The 16,186-nt window shown below is 34.7% G+C and overlaps 1 protein-coding gene across 1 annotated transcript in view; it reads left to right on the top strand.

The window, feature by feature from the left end:
• Positions 1 to 16,186, top strand: part of LOC113176140 (ovostatin-like) — a 74,103-nt gene that overhangs the window by 15,327 nt on the left and 42,590 nt on the right. The window contains exons 5-10 of the mRNA XM_026380551.1: positions 7,923 to 7,943; positions 8,533 to 8,701; positions 9,297 to 9,381; positions 11,558 to 11,672; positions 14,035 to 14,149; positions 15,859 to 15,968. Coding sequence (XP_026236336.1) covers positions 7,923 to 7,943; positions 8,533 to 8,701; positions 9,297 to 9,381; positions 11,558 to 11,672; positions 14,035 to 14,149; positions 15,859 to 15,968 — 615 coding nt within the window. The remainder of the gene's footprint in view (positions 1 to 7,922; positions 7,944 to 8,532; positions 8,702 to 9,296; positions 9,382 to 11,557; positions 11,673 to 14,034; positions 14,150 to 15,858; positions 15,969 to 16,186) is intronic.

The raw sequence follows: 16,186 nt of genomic DNA, 5'->3' as shown, positions 1-16,186 counted from the left end.
TTTTGCTATTCTGGGTCTTTTATTATTCCATATGAATTTCATGATTCTTTTATCGATTTCTACAAGATATGCTGTTGGGATTTTGATTGGCATTGCATTGAACTTATATAGGACTTTTGGTAATATCGCCATTTTGATGATGTTAGTTCTGCCTATCCATGAGCAGGGTATATTTTTCCATCTTCTAAGGTCTTCTTCTATGTCTTTCTTTAGGGTTCTGTAATTTTCATTGTATAAATCTTTCACCTCTTTTGTTAGGTTGATTCCCAAGTATTTTATTTTTTTGGGGGATATTGTGAATGGAGTAGTTGTCCTCATTTCCGTTTCAGAGGATTTGTCGCTGATATACAGGAATGCCTTTGATTTATGCGTGTTGATCTTATATCCTGCCACTTTGCTGAATTCATTTATTAGCTCTAATAGCTTCTTTGTAGACCCTTTTGGGTCTGCTAGGTATAGGATCATATCATCTGCAAATAGTGATAATTTAAGTTCTTCTTTTCCTATTTTTATGCCTTTAATTTCTTTTGACTGTCTAATTGCTCTGGCCAGTGTTTCGAGGACTATGTTGAACAGAAGTGGTGAGAGAGGGCATCCCTGTCTTGTACCAGATCTTAGAGGGAATGCCTTCAATTTTTCTCCATTCAGAATGATGCTGGCCTGTGGCTTATCATAGATTGCTTTTACAATGTTGAGGTATGATCCTGTTATCCCTAATTTTTCTAGCGTTTTGAACATAAAGGGATGCTGTACTTTGTCGAATGCTTTTTCTGCATCTATTGAGATGATCATATGGTTCTTATTTTTAAGTCTATTGATGTGGTGAATAACATTTATGGATTTCCGTATATCAAACCAGCCTTGCATCCCAGGGATGAATCCTACTTGATCATGATGTATAATTTTTTTGATATGTATTTGAATCCGATTCCCCAGAATTTTATTGAGGATTTTTGCGTCAAGGTTCATTAGAGATATTGGTCTGTAGTTTTCCTTCTTTGATGTGTCTTTGTCTGGTTTCGGAATCAGGGTGATGTTGGCCTCGTAGAATGAATTTGGAAGTTCTCCCTCTTTTTCTATTTCCTGAAATAGCTTGAAAAGTATTGGTGTTAGTTCCTCTTTAAAGGTTTTGTAAAACTCTGCTGTATACCCATCCGGTCCTGGGCTTTTCTTAGTTGGTAGTCTTTTGATGGTTTCTTCTATTTCCTCTATTGTTATTGGTCTGTTTAGGTTGTCTATATCCTCCTGGCTCAATCTGGGCAGATCATAGGACTCAAGGAATTTATCTATGCCTTCACTATCTTCTATTTTATTGGAGTATAAGGATTCAAAGTAATTTCTGATTATCTTCTGTATTTCTGAAGTGTCTGTTGTGATATTGCCTTTTTCATCCCGTATGCTAGTAATTTGGGTTCTCTCTCTTCTTCTCTTCGTTAGCATGGCTAAGGGTCTGTCAATTTTATTTATTTTTTCAAAGAACCAGCTTTTAGTTTTGTCAATTTTTTCAATTTCATTAATTTCAGCTCTGATTTTAATTATTTCTTGCCTTCTACTTCTTTTGCTGTTGTTTTGCTCTTCTTTTTCTAGGATTTTGAGATGAAGTATGAGATCATTTATTTGTTGGTTTTTTCTTTTTTTGAGGAATGAACTCCAAGCAATGAATTTTCCTCTTAGAACTGCTTTCAATGTGTCCCATAGATTCCAATATGTTGTGTCTGTGTTTTCATTTAACTCTAGGAATTTTTTAATTTCCTCCTTGATGTCTTCTAAAACCCATTGATCACTCAGCAACCTATTGTTCATTCTCCAGGTGATGTTTGATTTTTCCTTTCTTCTTTTATCATTGATTTTCAGTTTCATTCCATTATGATCGGACAAGATGCATGGTATTATCTCCACCTCTTTGTATTGTCTAAGAGTTGCCCTGTGACATAGTATATGGTCTATTTTTGAGAAGGTTCCATGTGCTGCTGAGAAAAAAGTGTAGCTACTTGATGTTGGGTGGTATAGTCTATATATGTCAATTAAGTCTAGGTTGTTAATTGTGTTATTGAGTTCTATAGTTTCCTTATTTAACTTTTGTTTGGAAGATCTGTCCAGTGGTGAGAGAGGTGTGTTGAAGTCTCCCATGATTATTGTATGTTGGTCTATTAGACTCTTGAACTTGAGAAGAGTTTGCTTGATGAACACAGCTGCACCATTATTTGGGGCATATATATTTATGATTGTTATGTCTTGTTGGTGTATGGTTCCCTTGAGCAGTATGAAGTGTCCTTCTTTGTCCCTTTTGATTAGCTTTGGCTTGAAATCTATTTTATTAGATATGAGTATGGACACTCCTGCTTGTTTCCGCGGTCCATATGAGTGATATGATTTTTCCCAACCTTTCACCTTCAGTCTATGTATATCTTTTCCTATCAAATGCGTCTCCTGTAGACAGCATATTGTTGGGTCTTGTTTTTTGATCCATTCTACTGGCCTGTGTCTCTTAATTGGTGAGTTTAAGCCATTAACATTTAGGGTTATTATTGAGATATGGTTTGTTCTTCTATCCATGTTTGTTTATTGATGTTACTAAACCTGATTTGTTATCCTCTTTGACTACTTTCCCCCCTTTACTGTCCTACCTCCCATTGTTGGTTTTCAATGTTATTTTCCATTTCCTCTTCCTGTAATGTTTTGCCAAGGATTTTTTGAAGAGATGGTTTTCTAGCTGCGAATTCTTTTAACTTTTGTTTATCGTGGAAGGTTTTAATTTCATCTTCTAACCTGAAGCTTAATTTCGCCGGATACAAGATTCTTGGTTGGAATCCATTTTCTTTAAGTGTTTGAAATATGTTATTCCAGGATCTTCTAGCTTTTAGAGTCTGTGTTGAGAGATCAGCTGTTATTCTGATTGGTTTACCCCTAAATGTAATCTGCTTCCTTTCCCTTGTAGCTTTTAAAATTCTCTCCTTATTCTGTATGTTGGACATCTTCATTATAATGTGTCTAGGTGTGGATCTCTTATGATTTTGCACATTCGGCGTCCTGTAGGCTTCTAGGATTTGGGATTCTGTCTCATTCTTCAAGTCTGGGAAGTTTTCTTGTATTATTTCACTGAATAGATTGCTTAATCCTTTGGTTTGGAGCTCTGTGCCTTCCTGTATCCCAATGACTCTTAAGTTTGGTCTTTTGATATTATCCCATAGCTCTTGAATGTTCTGCTCATGGTTTCTTAGTAGACTTGCTGAGCTATCTATGTTCTTTTCAAGTTGTAATACTCTGTCTTCATTGTCTGATGTTCTATCTTCTAAGTGATCCACTCTGCTGGTAGTATTCTCAATTGAGTTTTTAAGTTGGTTTATTGTTTCCTGCATTTCTAGTATTTCTATTTGTTTGTTTTTTATTACCTCTATCTCCCTGTGAAATTGATCTTTTACTTCCTGGATTTGTTTGTCAATGTGATCTTTCATTGTCTGATTTTGCTGTCTCATGTCTTCCTTGAGACTCCAGATCATCTGAAGCATGTATGTCCTGAGCTCTCTATCTGACATTCCATCTGTTGCAGCTATTACCTCTTCTAAAGTTGAGTTGGCCTGCATTGCCTGTGGTCCTTTCTTTCCTTGTCGTTTCATACTGCTGGCGTTTCTTTCTGCTTAGTGAAATTGTTGTGTCTTTGATATTTTCCCCCTCTATTTATTTATATTGCTCTTGTATAGTTGAAAAATCACCCTTGCAGGGCAGGTAGTGGCTGTGATCCTCCTCCAATTAGTGTGATCCGTCTACCATGCTGGCAGGCCCTAGGTCTGTTTTGCTGGTCGGTCAAAGGTCCACCTACCCAGCAGGCGCCAGGGGCACCTGTGTCACTCCATAGGTTGCTGGGCCTAACCTCCCGATGGGTTGCAGGTTGGCCTCGCTTGCAGGCACTGGGGGAGGGGCCGGTTCCGCCCCTCAGCAGGCTTTGGGCCCACTCTGCTGGTGTTCACAGTCCCCCGACTACCTGCAGACACTGGGGGAGGGGACGGGCCTAGGCTTTGGGCCCGCTCTGCTGGTGTCCACAGTCCCCCTCCTACCTGTAGACACTGGGGGAGGGGACGGGCCTAGCCCTCAGCCGTCTGCCGGACCTGTCCTTGTGGGTCCGGTCTGCGTTCCCCACCGGCGCGTGTAGCTGCTGTCACTTGGCTGGTTGCTGGTCCTGACCCGCCCGCCCGTGGCTTGCAGGTTCGCCTGGCTGCAGGCACTGGGGGAGGGGCCGGTTCCGCCACTCAGCAGGCTTTGGGCCCGCTCTGCTGGTGTTCACAGTCCCCCTCCTACCTGCAGACACTGGGGGAGGGGACGGGCCTAGCCCTCAGCCGTCCGCCGGCCCTGTCCTAGTGGGTCCGGTCTGCGTTCCCCGCCGGCGCGTGTAGCTGCTGTCACTTGGCTCAAGCTGCTGTCACTTGGCTTCCTCCTTTTTCTTCTCCTCTCTCTCTCTATATATATCTCTCTCTTCCCTCTCTCTCTCTTTCTCCCTTTCCCTCTCCTCCCTTCCCATTCTCCCCCTCTTCCTCCCCTCCTTCTCCCTGTGTCTCTCTCTTTGATCAACAAAATAAATATATTTTCCAATTTTAAGCAGAATTCTATAATTCACTGAACTCCCACCACTATAAAGCACTGTGTTACGTAAACTGTTATCCAAAGATAGAAAAGATATAAATCATTGATTCCTCCCAAATGATTACATTAGAACTGAGTTTGTTGAGAAAGAACAAAAATTACCATAAGGAAAGTGGCACTAAAAACATAAAAGAAAATGAATCATTGAATACTTGGCATCTGGAAGAAAAGAATATGGCAGATCATAGGTTTTTAAATTATATAGTGGGTAAATTCTGTATTGAGTGAATGAGTATTATACAGCATGAATAACATTGTATAATGCTTGTATGAATGAATTTATAATGTATGAATGAAAGCATTATGGTTGCTTCATATTTTAAATTATCAAGAATGTTAAATGAGTCTGCTTTAATAGTCCCAAGATCTTAGTCCCGATATCAAGTGAGGCATTAATTTAAGTCACTTCCTCAGAATCAGATCCTGAGACAGAGAAAAATGAAAGAATAAATTATTAAGGAAGTGCTTCAAGAGAATTCAATATGGGAGTTGTGGGAAGCAGGACAGTGTGAGGGAAGAAGCCAAGCTTGTGTGCAACTGGTTTCAGGCTAAGTCATCAGCCTGATGGGTAGGAAGCTCCAGAACACATGTTATAATTCAGAGTTTGTTCCATTTTTAGAAATATTTTCATATTCCACACCAGACAGTTGTTGGTTAAAGGCAGTCCCCTCTGTAGAAATAACCTCCCAGGAACTTGCCCAGAGGCCCAATGACAGGGCTCTCAAGAAGTTCAAAAATAAATGCTGCTAGGAACAGAGCTCAGGGAAATTGGGGCTGGGCACAAAGAACCAGAAAAAGTGATCTGATAGAGAGCATTGTCCACAACTGCTACAGGTGTCAGGGAGAGGTGAAGCTAAGACACTCCTTAAAAAACAGATGATCCAATGGTTAAATTAGGGATAGTAAGATATTTAGAAAGGGATTTGTGAGAACTAGCCATTCTGTTGTGATGTCCCATGTTGACTCATCGACTGAGCAGTTACATCAAAGCTTGTTAAGCTTATAAAAGCTAAATAGATGGTTTCTCTGTAGGTTGACTATTTCTTTCTCCCTCCAAATAATCCTCATCCTTAAATAGTTAAGACATCATCTCTTCTAATGAACATATTTTCCCCATCTCCTATAGCCACAGTAATCTTGTAGAATTGCTTCTTATTTTTTAACTTCTAGAACATATACCTATTTTGAATGCTAAAAATTCTTTTAGTAATTTCAATCTTAAATCACTTCTAGGAGACACCACTTGCTTCCTGTTCTTCTTGGTTCAAGGTTGAAAGTAATTTTGTTTTTAAGGATGCTTTTCTTTTCTTTAAACAAAGCAGCAAATATTTCTACTGCAATCATTGAGTCAAAGATAACTAGCCCTGACTAGAAGGACCATGGGAAAGTGCTGGGTCCCCTGAAAATCTGAGGGACTCTCTTGTTAGGATCTTCCACCAGTATTGTTTGTTTGTATTGTCAATAAAACCAAATATTATTATCTTATTTCCACATTTAGTAATTATTGCATTTACATGAAGCAAATAGAATCAATTAATTCTTCTTCAAATATTGGTCACAGAAAATAATATCATTTGTATCAGTCATTTCTGGGAAAGATTCTATGGCATAGCAAAGAGCATTCACTTTTGTACCGAGATCAAAATTAATGTAGCCTTTCCAAAAATGGTAATGATTTGAAGATTACATTTTGTGTATTTTCAGACCAATATTTCTAAGGTCAACCATTGTTTCAGTATCATATTCCATTTAAATAAGTGACTCAATATATGGTTCCTTCTACAAGATCAGGAATTCGTTGTAATTTTGATGACAATTACCAAAACATAGTAGTGATATAATTATCAAACGGACAAAGATATAAAGCATGCACCTAATTTCTCCTTCCCAGTCTTCTTTCCCTTCATTCAGAAGGTGACATGAAGATGGTCTTGGTCCTGGGCTGGTTGTGCAGATTAATTTTTTACTAGAGAAGATTCAACTCCATTTCAATCTTTGTTTTTAAAGAAAACTAACATCTTAGAACAATGATATTATACTTTTACTTGATTTTTGCATACTAGTTTTGTGAAGTAGTCTATCCTTAGTAAAAACTAGACAAAGGAATAAAGATTTTAAGTATTAAACACAATGAAAGTCATCTGCACTGGAAGCATCACAAATAGTTTTTTTAAAAAGAGATAGTACTCTAACTTTGACCCTCATTATTAGAATTTGGTCCAAGTGGTCAACCTCTCCCTATGCCACCTATGGATAAGAGTTATTTATTTCTCTCCTGTGAGGAGATCCCATGAGAAGATCTGTCTCCCTTAATATTTGAGTTAATAACACAGTAGTAGTTATCTTCAATACCATCCTGACATTTCATCAAAGAAACCCATTTTATGATCCTATAATACAAATAGATACCCCAATTCTGCTCCTTTATTTTTCAGTTCTAAGAATTCCAAAAGCTATGGATCCTGTTTGTATTTCTCTACATGTATGTTTTATCATGTTATTAGATTTATCATGTTTTACAGTTTGTAGGGAGTAGCGCTTTGTTTTGAGGGGTGGATAAAGAAGCTTAGGTAGCTGTTTTAACTTACCCTTTCGCCTGTTCACATCTGTCCCATGGATTCTAAATTACAGGCTTCTTGGTTTTAGTGTCCTGAGAGATTGCATTAAGAGATGAAAAGCAAACGGTTGACTTTGTGGGTCTAGGGGGGCAGAGAATTGTATGCACTAGTGAGAACTGTTGGGCTGTGCAAAACAGATGCAGGAAGGCAAAGGAGAGAAGACCCCAGGGCCAGATTTAGAACAAATGCCTAAGATTATTTACTCAACTTATACAGAAAAAAAGCATAAAAAATTAAAAATTTAAGATAAATAATATACAACTTAAATGATCAAAGTATTTCAGAAGCCAACCAGCAGTGTAAAACATTGTCACTGCTAGATTGAAGACTGGCCATGGATTGTCCATAAGGAAGTAAATCATAAGGTCAGAGAAGTTTTTTATATTATGTTGGAAAGTCCTAAGGACAGGGTTGCTTGCTGAGAATGCACGGTGTGCATTTGTGAAAGCAAGAAGTCAATGAAAATTCTTGGAAACTATGAGACAGTTTCAATATACACAATAGATATTCAGACTTTCAGTCAGAAATTAATGCTTGAGTTTTCTTAAATTATCTGCTTATGTACACTTACTAATTCAATAATAGTTTTATAATTAACCTCTGTACTCAGTGATTAAAATCAATCTTGAGAGTTCATATATTAACATTATTTTATTTTTATTTCAGTATCCAGTAATCACCCTCAAGGTAAGGTAACTGCAAGTTTAAGAGTGTTAATTTTCCACCTCAGTTTTAGAGCATCTCCTCAAACCTCAGTATTAAAGGGCAATTGGCGGGGAACATTATCTATTTAAATAGGTAAGAAATTATTTAGTTTGTGTAACCATCCTCAAGAGAATAGAAATAAGTTTTTTTCCTTCTCTTTGATTTAAATTCACATCTATTTTTAATATGACAGGAAGCCATTATAATTCATTTAACACTTATTGAATGTGTCTAAAAGTGCACTGGGGTCAAATTATAGTTCACCTATAAGAACTGAAATTTTGATGCAGAAAACAGCTGTAACAAAATAATAATTCTAGAGATATGATAATTGAATCCCCAGTACTGCAAAAATAAACAAATAAATACAGACACAAAAATATACTAAATGCTCTGATATATAGAGATATGAATCCATGCAAAACAATAATCACTTCTCCATGGTGAATCATTTAAAACTTGTGTTTTAAATAGGCAGATTAGAATTTTAAGAACTAGGAAGTTAATTGATGAAACATTATGATGAATGAAAAATCCAAAATGCAACACAATATACGTTATTCCTCCTCAGGACCCAGAGGGTAATCACATACAACGGTGGGTTAATGAAAAGGCTGTGAAAGGCGTGCTACCACTCTCCTTCCAGTTAATCCCGGAGTCCATCCTCGGATGGTATGAGATCACCGTGGAGATGGGCTCTGGAAACAAAGAATACCACTCTTTCTCTGTGGAAGAATATGGTAAACATGCAGCTACAAAAATATGATATATTAATCAGAAAAAAATGTCAAACTATCCATTTTTCCAAAGGCCTATTCTTAGTAATTGTGCATCTCTGAAGCTTTCCTCCTAATGGTCACACGTTTTTCTGTTGACCTAGGATGTCTATTCTATTTTTCTTTCATGATGTCTAGAACTGAATTTATGTGAGGGTTTCTGGTATGTTCACTTTCTTTTTTGGCCATATTTATGCTTTGAAGCATTTTTTTATAAAAGGAAAGGAATTCACATTAGCCATGTAAGGAGGAGTGCTGCTTGTAGGATTTCAGTAAATCGTCATAAAATTTCATAATGATATCATTATTCTCATTTTACAGATGAAGAAATTGAGGCACACTTACCCAAAATCAATATTTCAGAAATTATGTATTTGGAATTCACACCCGCATTTTCCTATTCAATTTCAAAGTCCAGCCCCATATACTTCTGCATCTTCCTAACACTCTTAATTATCAACAAATATCGGCAAAGAACCATGGATTATAAAAGGGGAAAATTGCTTTATATGAATGCCTTATATTCATAAGGTTGCCTTTTTTTTCTTTTTATGAACAGTGTTACCCAAATTTCAAATGAATGTGGATGCACCAGGAAACATCTTAATTGTGGACTCTGAATTCAAAGTTAATGTCTGTGCCTCGTAAGTACAAATTGTACACAATAAAATGATGTATTAATGGAAATACAATAGAGTATAGAAGGTAGCTAAAAAGAAGCACAATAAAAAATGATGGAAGACAAAGGAAAAGGACAATATAAAATTACCTTGCTGATTTTACTTCAAATAATGTAAAATGTAATTACATTAATAATTATTGGAATATGACACATGTTAGGTAACAGTTTGACTACTGATTACTGTCTTACAACATAACACGTTGTTTTATACCATCCAATTCAGTATCTACTGAGTGGCCCTTTGTGGGTAATTATATTCCAACAAATTAAATAAAATTAAACATTCCAATCCCTCAGTTGCACTAGCCACATTACATGTAACCAGTGGATGCTGATTTGAATAGTGTGAATGTACAATGTCATAAGAACTAGGAAGTTACTTGATGAAATATTATGATGAATAAAAAATCCAAAATGTAACACATTAATGTGCTCCCACATTAATGTATATTAAAGCATACTTTGCACATCCTAATATTGCACCAAACACAATGTAGTAATAAATGACTTTTAGATAATACTGGCATGATTTAAGAGGGAGGGGAAAGCTTCACATAATGGTTGCACCCCACTATTTTTTAAAAAAATACCATAAAATCTGCAGTGATTATGTGGTGATATATGGCATTCCCATTTCAAGAGAGCTCTGCTGGTATTATCTTGTGTTTACTCTGACTTCTTGATGAAAGCTCTTCTTATATTACATGATTAGAAAAGAAAAGCATAGGTCAAAATGTATCATAAAGAAAACTGCCATAAGATCTCAAATTGCTCCTGGGCAATCCTGGTACACTGTGTGGAGGATATCAAGGGCAGACAAGGACTTGGAGGGCACATAACAAGATGCTCAGTTGGTATATGGCAGTGGTAATAGCCAGAGAGTTAAGTAATTTTCTCCCTCCCTTTGTCACTAAATAAACAGTTGGCAGAATTTTCATAAACTGGCAAAGACAGCAAGAATGCAAACATCAATTTATTTTATAACTTGTAATTTCTAATTATAAGCAGAGTTTCTGCTTGTGTTCACCCTACACTGGAAATTTAGGATGGTAAAGAAGGGATGTGGCTATCTTGAGTATAACCTACAGAGTAGGAGGAGAAATAAATGTCAGGAAAGTTTCATTGTACTTGGATTATAGAGGCAGACAAGTACTGGGCAAGTACCTATGAGAAATGGAAATCCTAAGAGCCCAGATGTCTATTATGTTCCTGCGATTCTTGTCTGTGACATTTTTTGCTGGAGAAACATTGCAATTAAGTGTGATAAGGCTCCCTGGGAAAAGCCAACTGGAAAGCATAAAACATAAGTATAAATGAGTAAGTAGTTGAAGATTCTAACATTTTTAAATCATAGCACTAAGCTAAAAAATTGAGCAATTTATACCTGGAAAAATAATTGAAGATCATCCATAATAAAAGCTTAGAAATAAATATGACTGAGTCAATAGTGTACCTTTAAAATTAATCAAAGGCCTTAAAATTCAGCATATTGATTGATACAGTAAGAATATATAATATATATGTATATATACTAACTGAAAGAATGGATGGTGCTGAAGGGAGAATTAGTGACTTGGAAAATGAAATTGAGGAATTATAAAATGTAGTTCAGAGGATCTACCATTATTTCTTATAGACAATTTTGTTCTTTTCAACCTATTGTTTGAATTTTTAATAATGAGAATTTATTTGTGTACTTAGATATAAATAAAAATAAATATAATTTGTTTTAAAAGTAAAGTCCATAAGAATAATAAATGCTCATATACAATATTTTGGAAACACAAAAATGCTAAAAGAAGTAAAGTACTATCCTAAGAAATGAAACAATCAATGTTCATTGTATACTTTTCCCTTATTATTATTTTTCTTCATTTATACTGTATTTTAGTGACTTACATAAATGAATTCTACATGTTGTCTATTTTGATCATTTTAATTAAAATATATGTTGGCCCAAAGTGATCAGTTCAGTTTTAGTCAATACCATTGTTTAGATTTACTCCAGAAAATAAAATGTAAGATAATTTGTTGTGGCAGTGATGGTTTTAGGCACTAAAAATATTTCAAATAATCCTATGCAAACTAATTATACCATTGATTTTTATGGTTGTATTCTTGTTATATCATTTTATTAGATACACCTATGGCAAACCTGTGGAGGGGAAAGTTCACCTTAGTGTATGCAGGGCATCTACTTTTTATGGTACTTGTCGTCCTCTCAATTCACTCTGTAAAAACTTTACTCTTCAGGTAAGAGGCACATCTGCAAAATCATAAATAACTGCATTAACCTTGTGACCTCAGCTTCCATTTACCTTCCTTTCTTCTTCTTTCTCTCTTTAGAATTAAAAATTATACTTCTCTTCTATATACCTATTTTCATTTTTAAAATTTCTATTGTTTTTTTCTTGCTAATTTATCATGTTCTATTAAATGACAAAACACAGATTGTATTACTGGAAAGCTCTAGAGTAAATTTCGATTAATTAAAAATGAATTTGGTTCCATATCAAAATCTGTACTCTAACAATGTACTACATGGGATATATCTTTCACTTTCTACTTTCTAGATATAGTTAGGGAGATATGTATTTTCAAGATTATTAGATGGGTGTTTTTTTTTCTCAATCTTTCCTCATTGGAATTGGGTGTTTACAGTATTTCCAGATGGTACATATAACAGGCGGAGTTCTTATCTACTAACAAGAGGAATTGACTTTTCCAAACTTTTTCCAAACTTTTCCTGAAAAGATTCAAGTAAAACTTGAGAACCAGCATCAGAAAATTGACCCAACAAAGCCAGGATATGGCAAGGACTTCAATTATAATTATGCCAGAGTTTGACTTGTTAATACACAACTGCTACTTACATCTCTGTATCACAAATAGCAGCACACCCACACACATGTACTATACATACACACACACATTATATATTTCTATTATTTATAGAGAAGAATTTTTGATTAAAAATATTTGTGAATCCTCTGGTTCTTAAGTTTAAAAGTTGAATTTGGACAATAAACAATAAAACAGTAATAATTATAATAGCTAACATATTATGGTTGTGTCAAATGCTAGGATTAAGTAGTTCATATACATTTAACTATTAAAACAACTGTATATGTATAGTATTGTTATTATCACTCATCTGCAGATGAATGGATTTAAGTAGGGAGAAGCTTAAGTATATTGCATGATGTCAAATGTATATATTAATAGCATTGCTCTATCCTTAGGCATTTCAGAGGCTACAGAATTTTCTCCATTTATTTATTCAATATTGAGTTCCTTTAATATATAAACATTATTGTGTTTAGAAGCTCCAGTGTTAAACCACATAGACCTGGTCCTGTCCTCATGGGGCTTGCTTTTTATGAAGTGGTCATTATCTTTATTAGATGCACACTCAGGAAAAAGAATGAACCAATATAGGCCAAGAACATGGGGGTGGATAGATCCCAAAATGAATTACAAAGAAGCTTATGTTATGTAGATGCCCTTCAGAAGATTTGAGAGATCTTTAAATTTAAAATACAGCAGGAGTGTAGCCTAAATGATTTACCTGACTGCTAACCTTTAACTCTAATGAAATTTACCTGGACCTTTAAGATTGTGGAACTGTCTTGAGGACTTCATACATAGAGTTTCAGGGGCCCTGAGAAGCAGCATGTGATTCTGGTTTGGTATTATTTCTCTTGTTTTGGTGATGCTATGGGTCCAACACAGGGCCTCACATATGCTGAGCATAAAATGGCATAGGATTTTAACCTGCCACTCAAGGACCCAGCTTCCTGATCTCAAGATGAAGGAGTACAACAACAGCTCAGTTGTCCTGTAATAATCTACTAATCTATGAACGCATTTCATCACCACCCTAAATACCTTTGAAATATTTTCAATTCCTTCTGTTTAACCATTTCCTAATTATGACATTTAAAAAAGTCCCCAATGAGGCATTCTAAGTTGACCAAATAGACACTGAGACAAATTTAAAGACTCTAATAAGAATGATACCTACCATTTACTAAATGTTCACTAAGTACCAGGCACTATGCTAACCACTTTACAGCAATATGGCTGTAACATCTTGTTTTATACCAAGTAGTAAGTGATAGAACCAACATTAAAATCACAGTGTTTGACTCAAAAGCCTATGTCCTTAACTGTCATATAATTTTAATTCAATAAATATTCAAGGCATAGTAACTACAAAACATAAAACACAGTTTCAAAACTGAAAAGGAATATGGTTGAAATTAACAAAATTGCAATATCACATCTGAGTAAATGTGATCAGATTTAGATGTGTTAGCTTATAGATTAACAAAGTAATACTGCCAGGAGTGTTCTGTTTAACTCATATTCTCTTTAACTCAGAATTGTGAGAGTTGATATTTGTTAAAAATTCAGATGAAGTCAGAGTTAAATACATGAATTGAAATTTTAAAGCATATAAACACAATGAATTATTTTATAAAGTTCAAATTTGAGTAAAACATTTCTCTTAACGTTGCTTCCTGTAGGTTACATATTTTTTTCCAAAACTGGTATTTCTTATAGTCTTTAAAATTTGACTTATCTTTTATTATTACATTCATTAATGTTTCAGTTGGGGAAAGATGGCTGTGTCTCCCAGCTTATTAACACAGATGCTTTTGAGTTAAACCGGGAAGGATACCGGAGTTACTTTGAAGTACACGTTCTTGTCACAGAAAGTGGAACAGGTAATGTTCCTTAAACAGTAAGACCCCAGTGGATAACATTTTCCTATTTGAACTATTATCTACTAAGGTTAATTTCACAATGTTAATATGTTAATATAGTCATTTTTTGCATAGGATATGTTACCAATTTTTTAGATCCAAACTCTGTTTCTTATCTTAACCATAAGGTTTTAGACACCTATTGATGGATGGATAAATATTACTTTCAAATGAGACTAAAGTAGAATTCAAAATGCTAGTGTATTAGCATATAAAGGGAAGATCTGTTTTGAATATTGGTATATTCCCTTTCCTTAATCATTGCAATATGTAACTGAGAAATAGAGTGGTTGATTGTAAAATTTTGGGGGGAGCATAGAATCAAAACAAGGGAAGTAGAATATAGTTTTTTGAGAATATCACCAAACCTCTGAAAAGAAATTCAATGAAATATCTTTAACCCGCAACCAGGAATATATTTCTAATGACTTATTTTTTCTCTCTCTGATGCAGTATATTTCTCCCTCTTTATTAAATAGAAAGTGATAAATTCTTTTTCTTGAAATGGTCCTGTTCTGACCATTTCCTTTCTGTTAAAATAGACTTTCTTTAACTCACCTATGTGATATATCAGTAAAAATTTCTGTCCATGATATCTTAAATACTAATATGCTTCAATCCATATTCAAAGTTTTAGAGATATCTATCACATCCATGTCACAGGAAATCCATGTCCTGTGACACATCTGTCACAGGAAATTCAAGTAATAAATAAAAATTTAATGGATAATTAAATATATTTGTCACATTAAACAAAATAAATAATGAAAGGATAGCTAACTAAATGATAACATACATTTATGGCTACAATATTATGCACCATTAAAAAAACTAGGTTTTTAGAAAGGTATCAAAACCTCAAAATAATGTTTAAAATCATAATGTCAAACTACATATTTTTTACAATGCAGATAAATATATATATTTACACACAATTATAATCCCAACTACATTATTATAAATGATAATTTAAAGGCTAAAAAACTTGCAGAAAATAGTCTACTTGTTAAATTTTGTTTCCTTTGGCATGTTTTAAAATTTGCATTATCGTCTTAAAAGTTTAAAATTTTTAATAATATACATATATTACCTCTCTTACTATAAATAGATTAAAATGTATGTTTTAAGCAGGGATATTTTGAAATAAAAGTTTCAAACCATTACTGATGAATAATAAGAAAACAACTGGGCATAGTGGCACAAGCCTATAATCCTAAAGGCTTGGGAGGCTAAGGCGAGAGGATCCAGAATTCAAAGTCATCCTCAGCAAAAGTGAGGTGCTAAGCAATTCAGTGAAACCCTGTCCATAAATAAAATACAAAATAGGGCTGGGGATGTGGCTCAGTGGTCGAGTGCCCCTGAGTTCAATCCCCAGTACCCCCCCAAAAAGAATAATCAGAAATCAGTGACTTTAATCCATCATGAAAGACTAGTAAATGAATTGAACAGTGTATAAGGAGCAAGAGCACTGGTCAAGAATGATAAGCTTTTTTGATTTTTCCCATCTTTATTAATTTACTTTTAAAAACTTCTGAAAAAATAACATGTATTAAAACTGCATAGAAAAAGTGAACTATTATAAAGAATAGTGACATTTTGAGATTTTTTTTTATAGTTCTGTTTGGCTATATTTTGAGGATATTTTCCTAATAATACTTAATTTACTGCAGGTATACAGCTTACAAAATCCGTGTATATAAACATAGACTCATCAATGGTGAATATTAGATTTGAAAATATGGAGACAATCTACAAACAGGGACTCCCTTATTTGGGCCAGGTAAGAGAAGTGATAACTTCTTTACTTTCTCATTCATTTATTCCCTCATCTATCTTTCACTTATTTGTTCATTCATTCATTCATCTATCCAACAGCTCTTTTCTGAGAAATTACAATATTAGAAACTCTGTGTTAAGCTTTGTAGGATGATTTATTCTGTTAGTTTTCACAGACCCATCTTGGTTTATGCCTTTTATGAAGTGGTAACTGTTAACACT

The sequence above is a fragment of the Urocitellus parryii genome, chromosome 5, assembly GCF_045843805.1.
Source record: "Urocitellus parryii isolate mUroPar1 chromosome 5, mUroPar1.hap1, whole genome shotgun sequence".
In the NCBI taxonomy this organism is placed as follows: Eukaryota; Metazoa; Chordata; class Mammalia; order Rodentia; family Sciuridae; genus Urocitellus; species Urocitellus parryii.
Note: the sequence above shows the minus strand (reverse complement) of the source record. Positions and strands in the feature narration are given on the sequence as shown.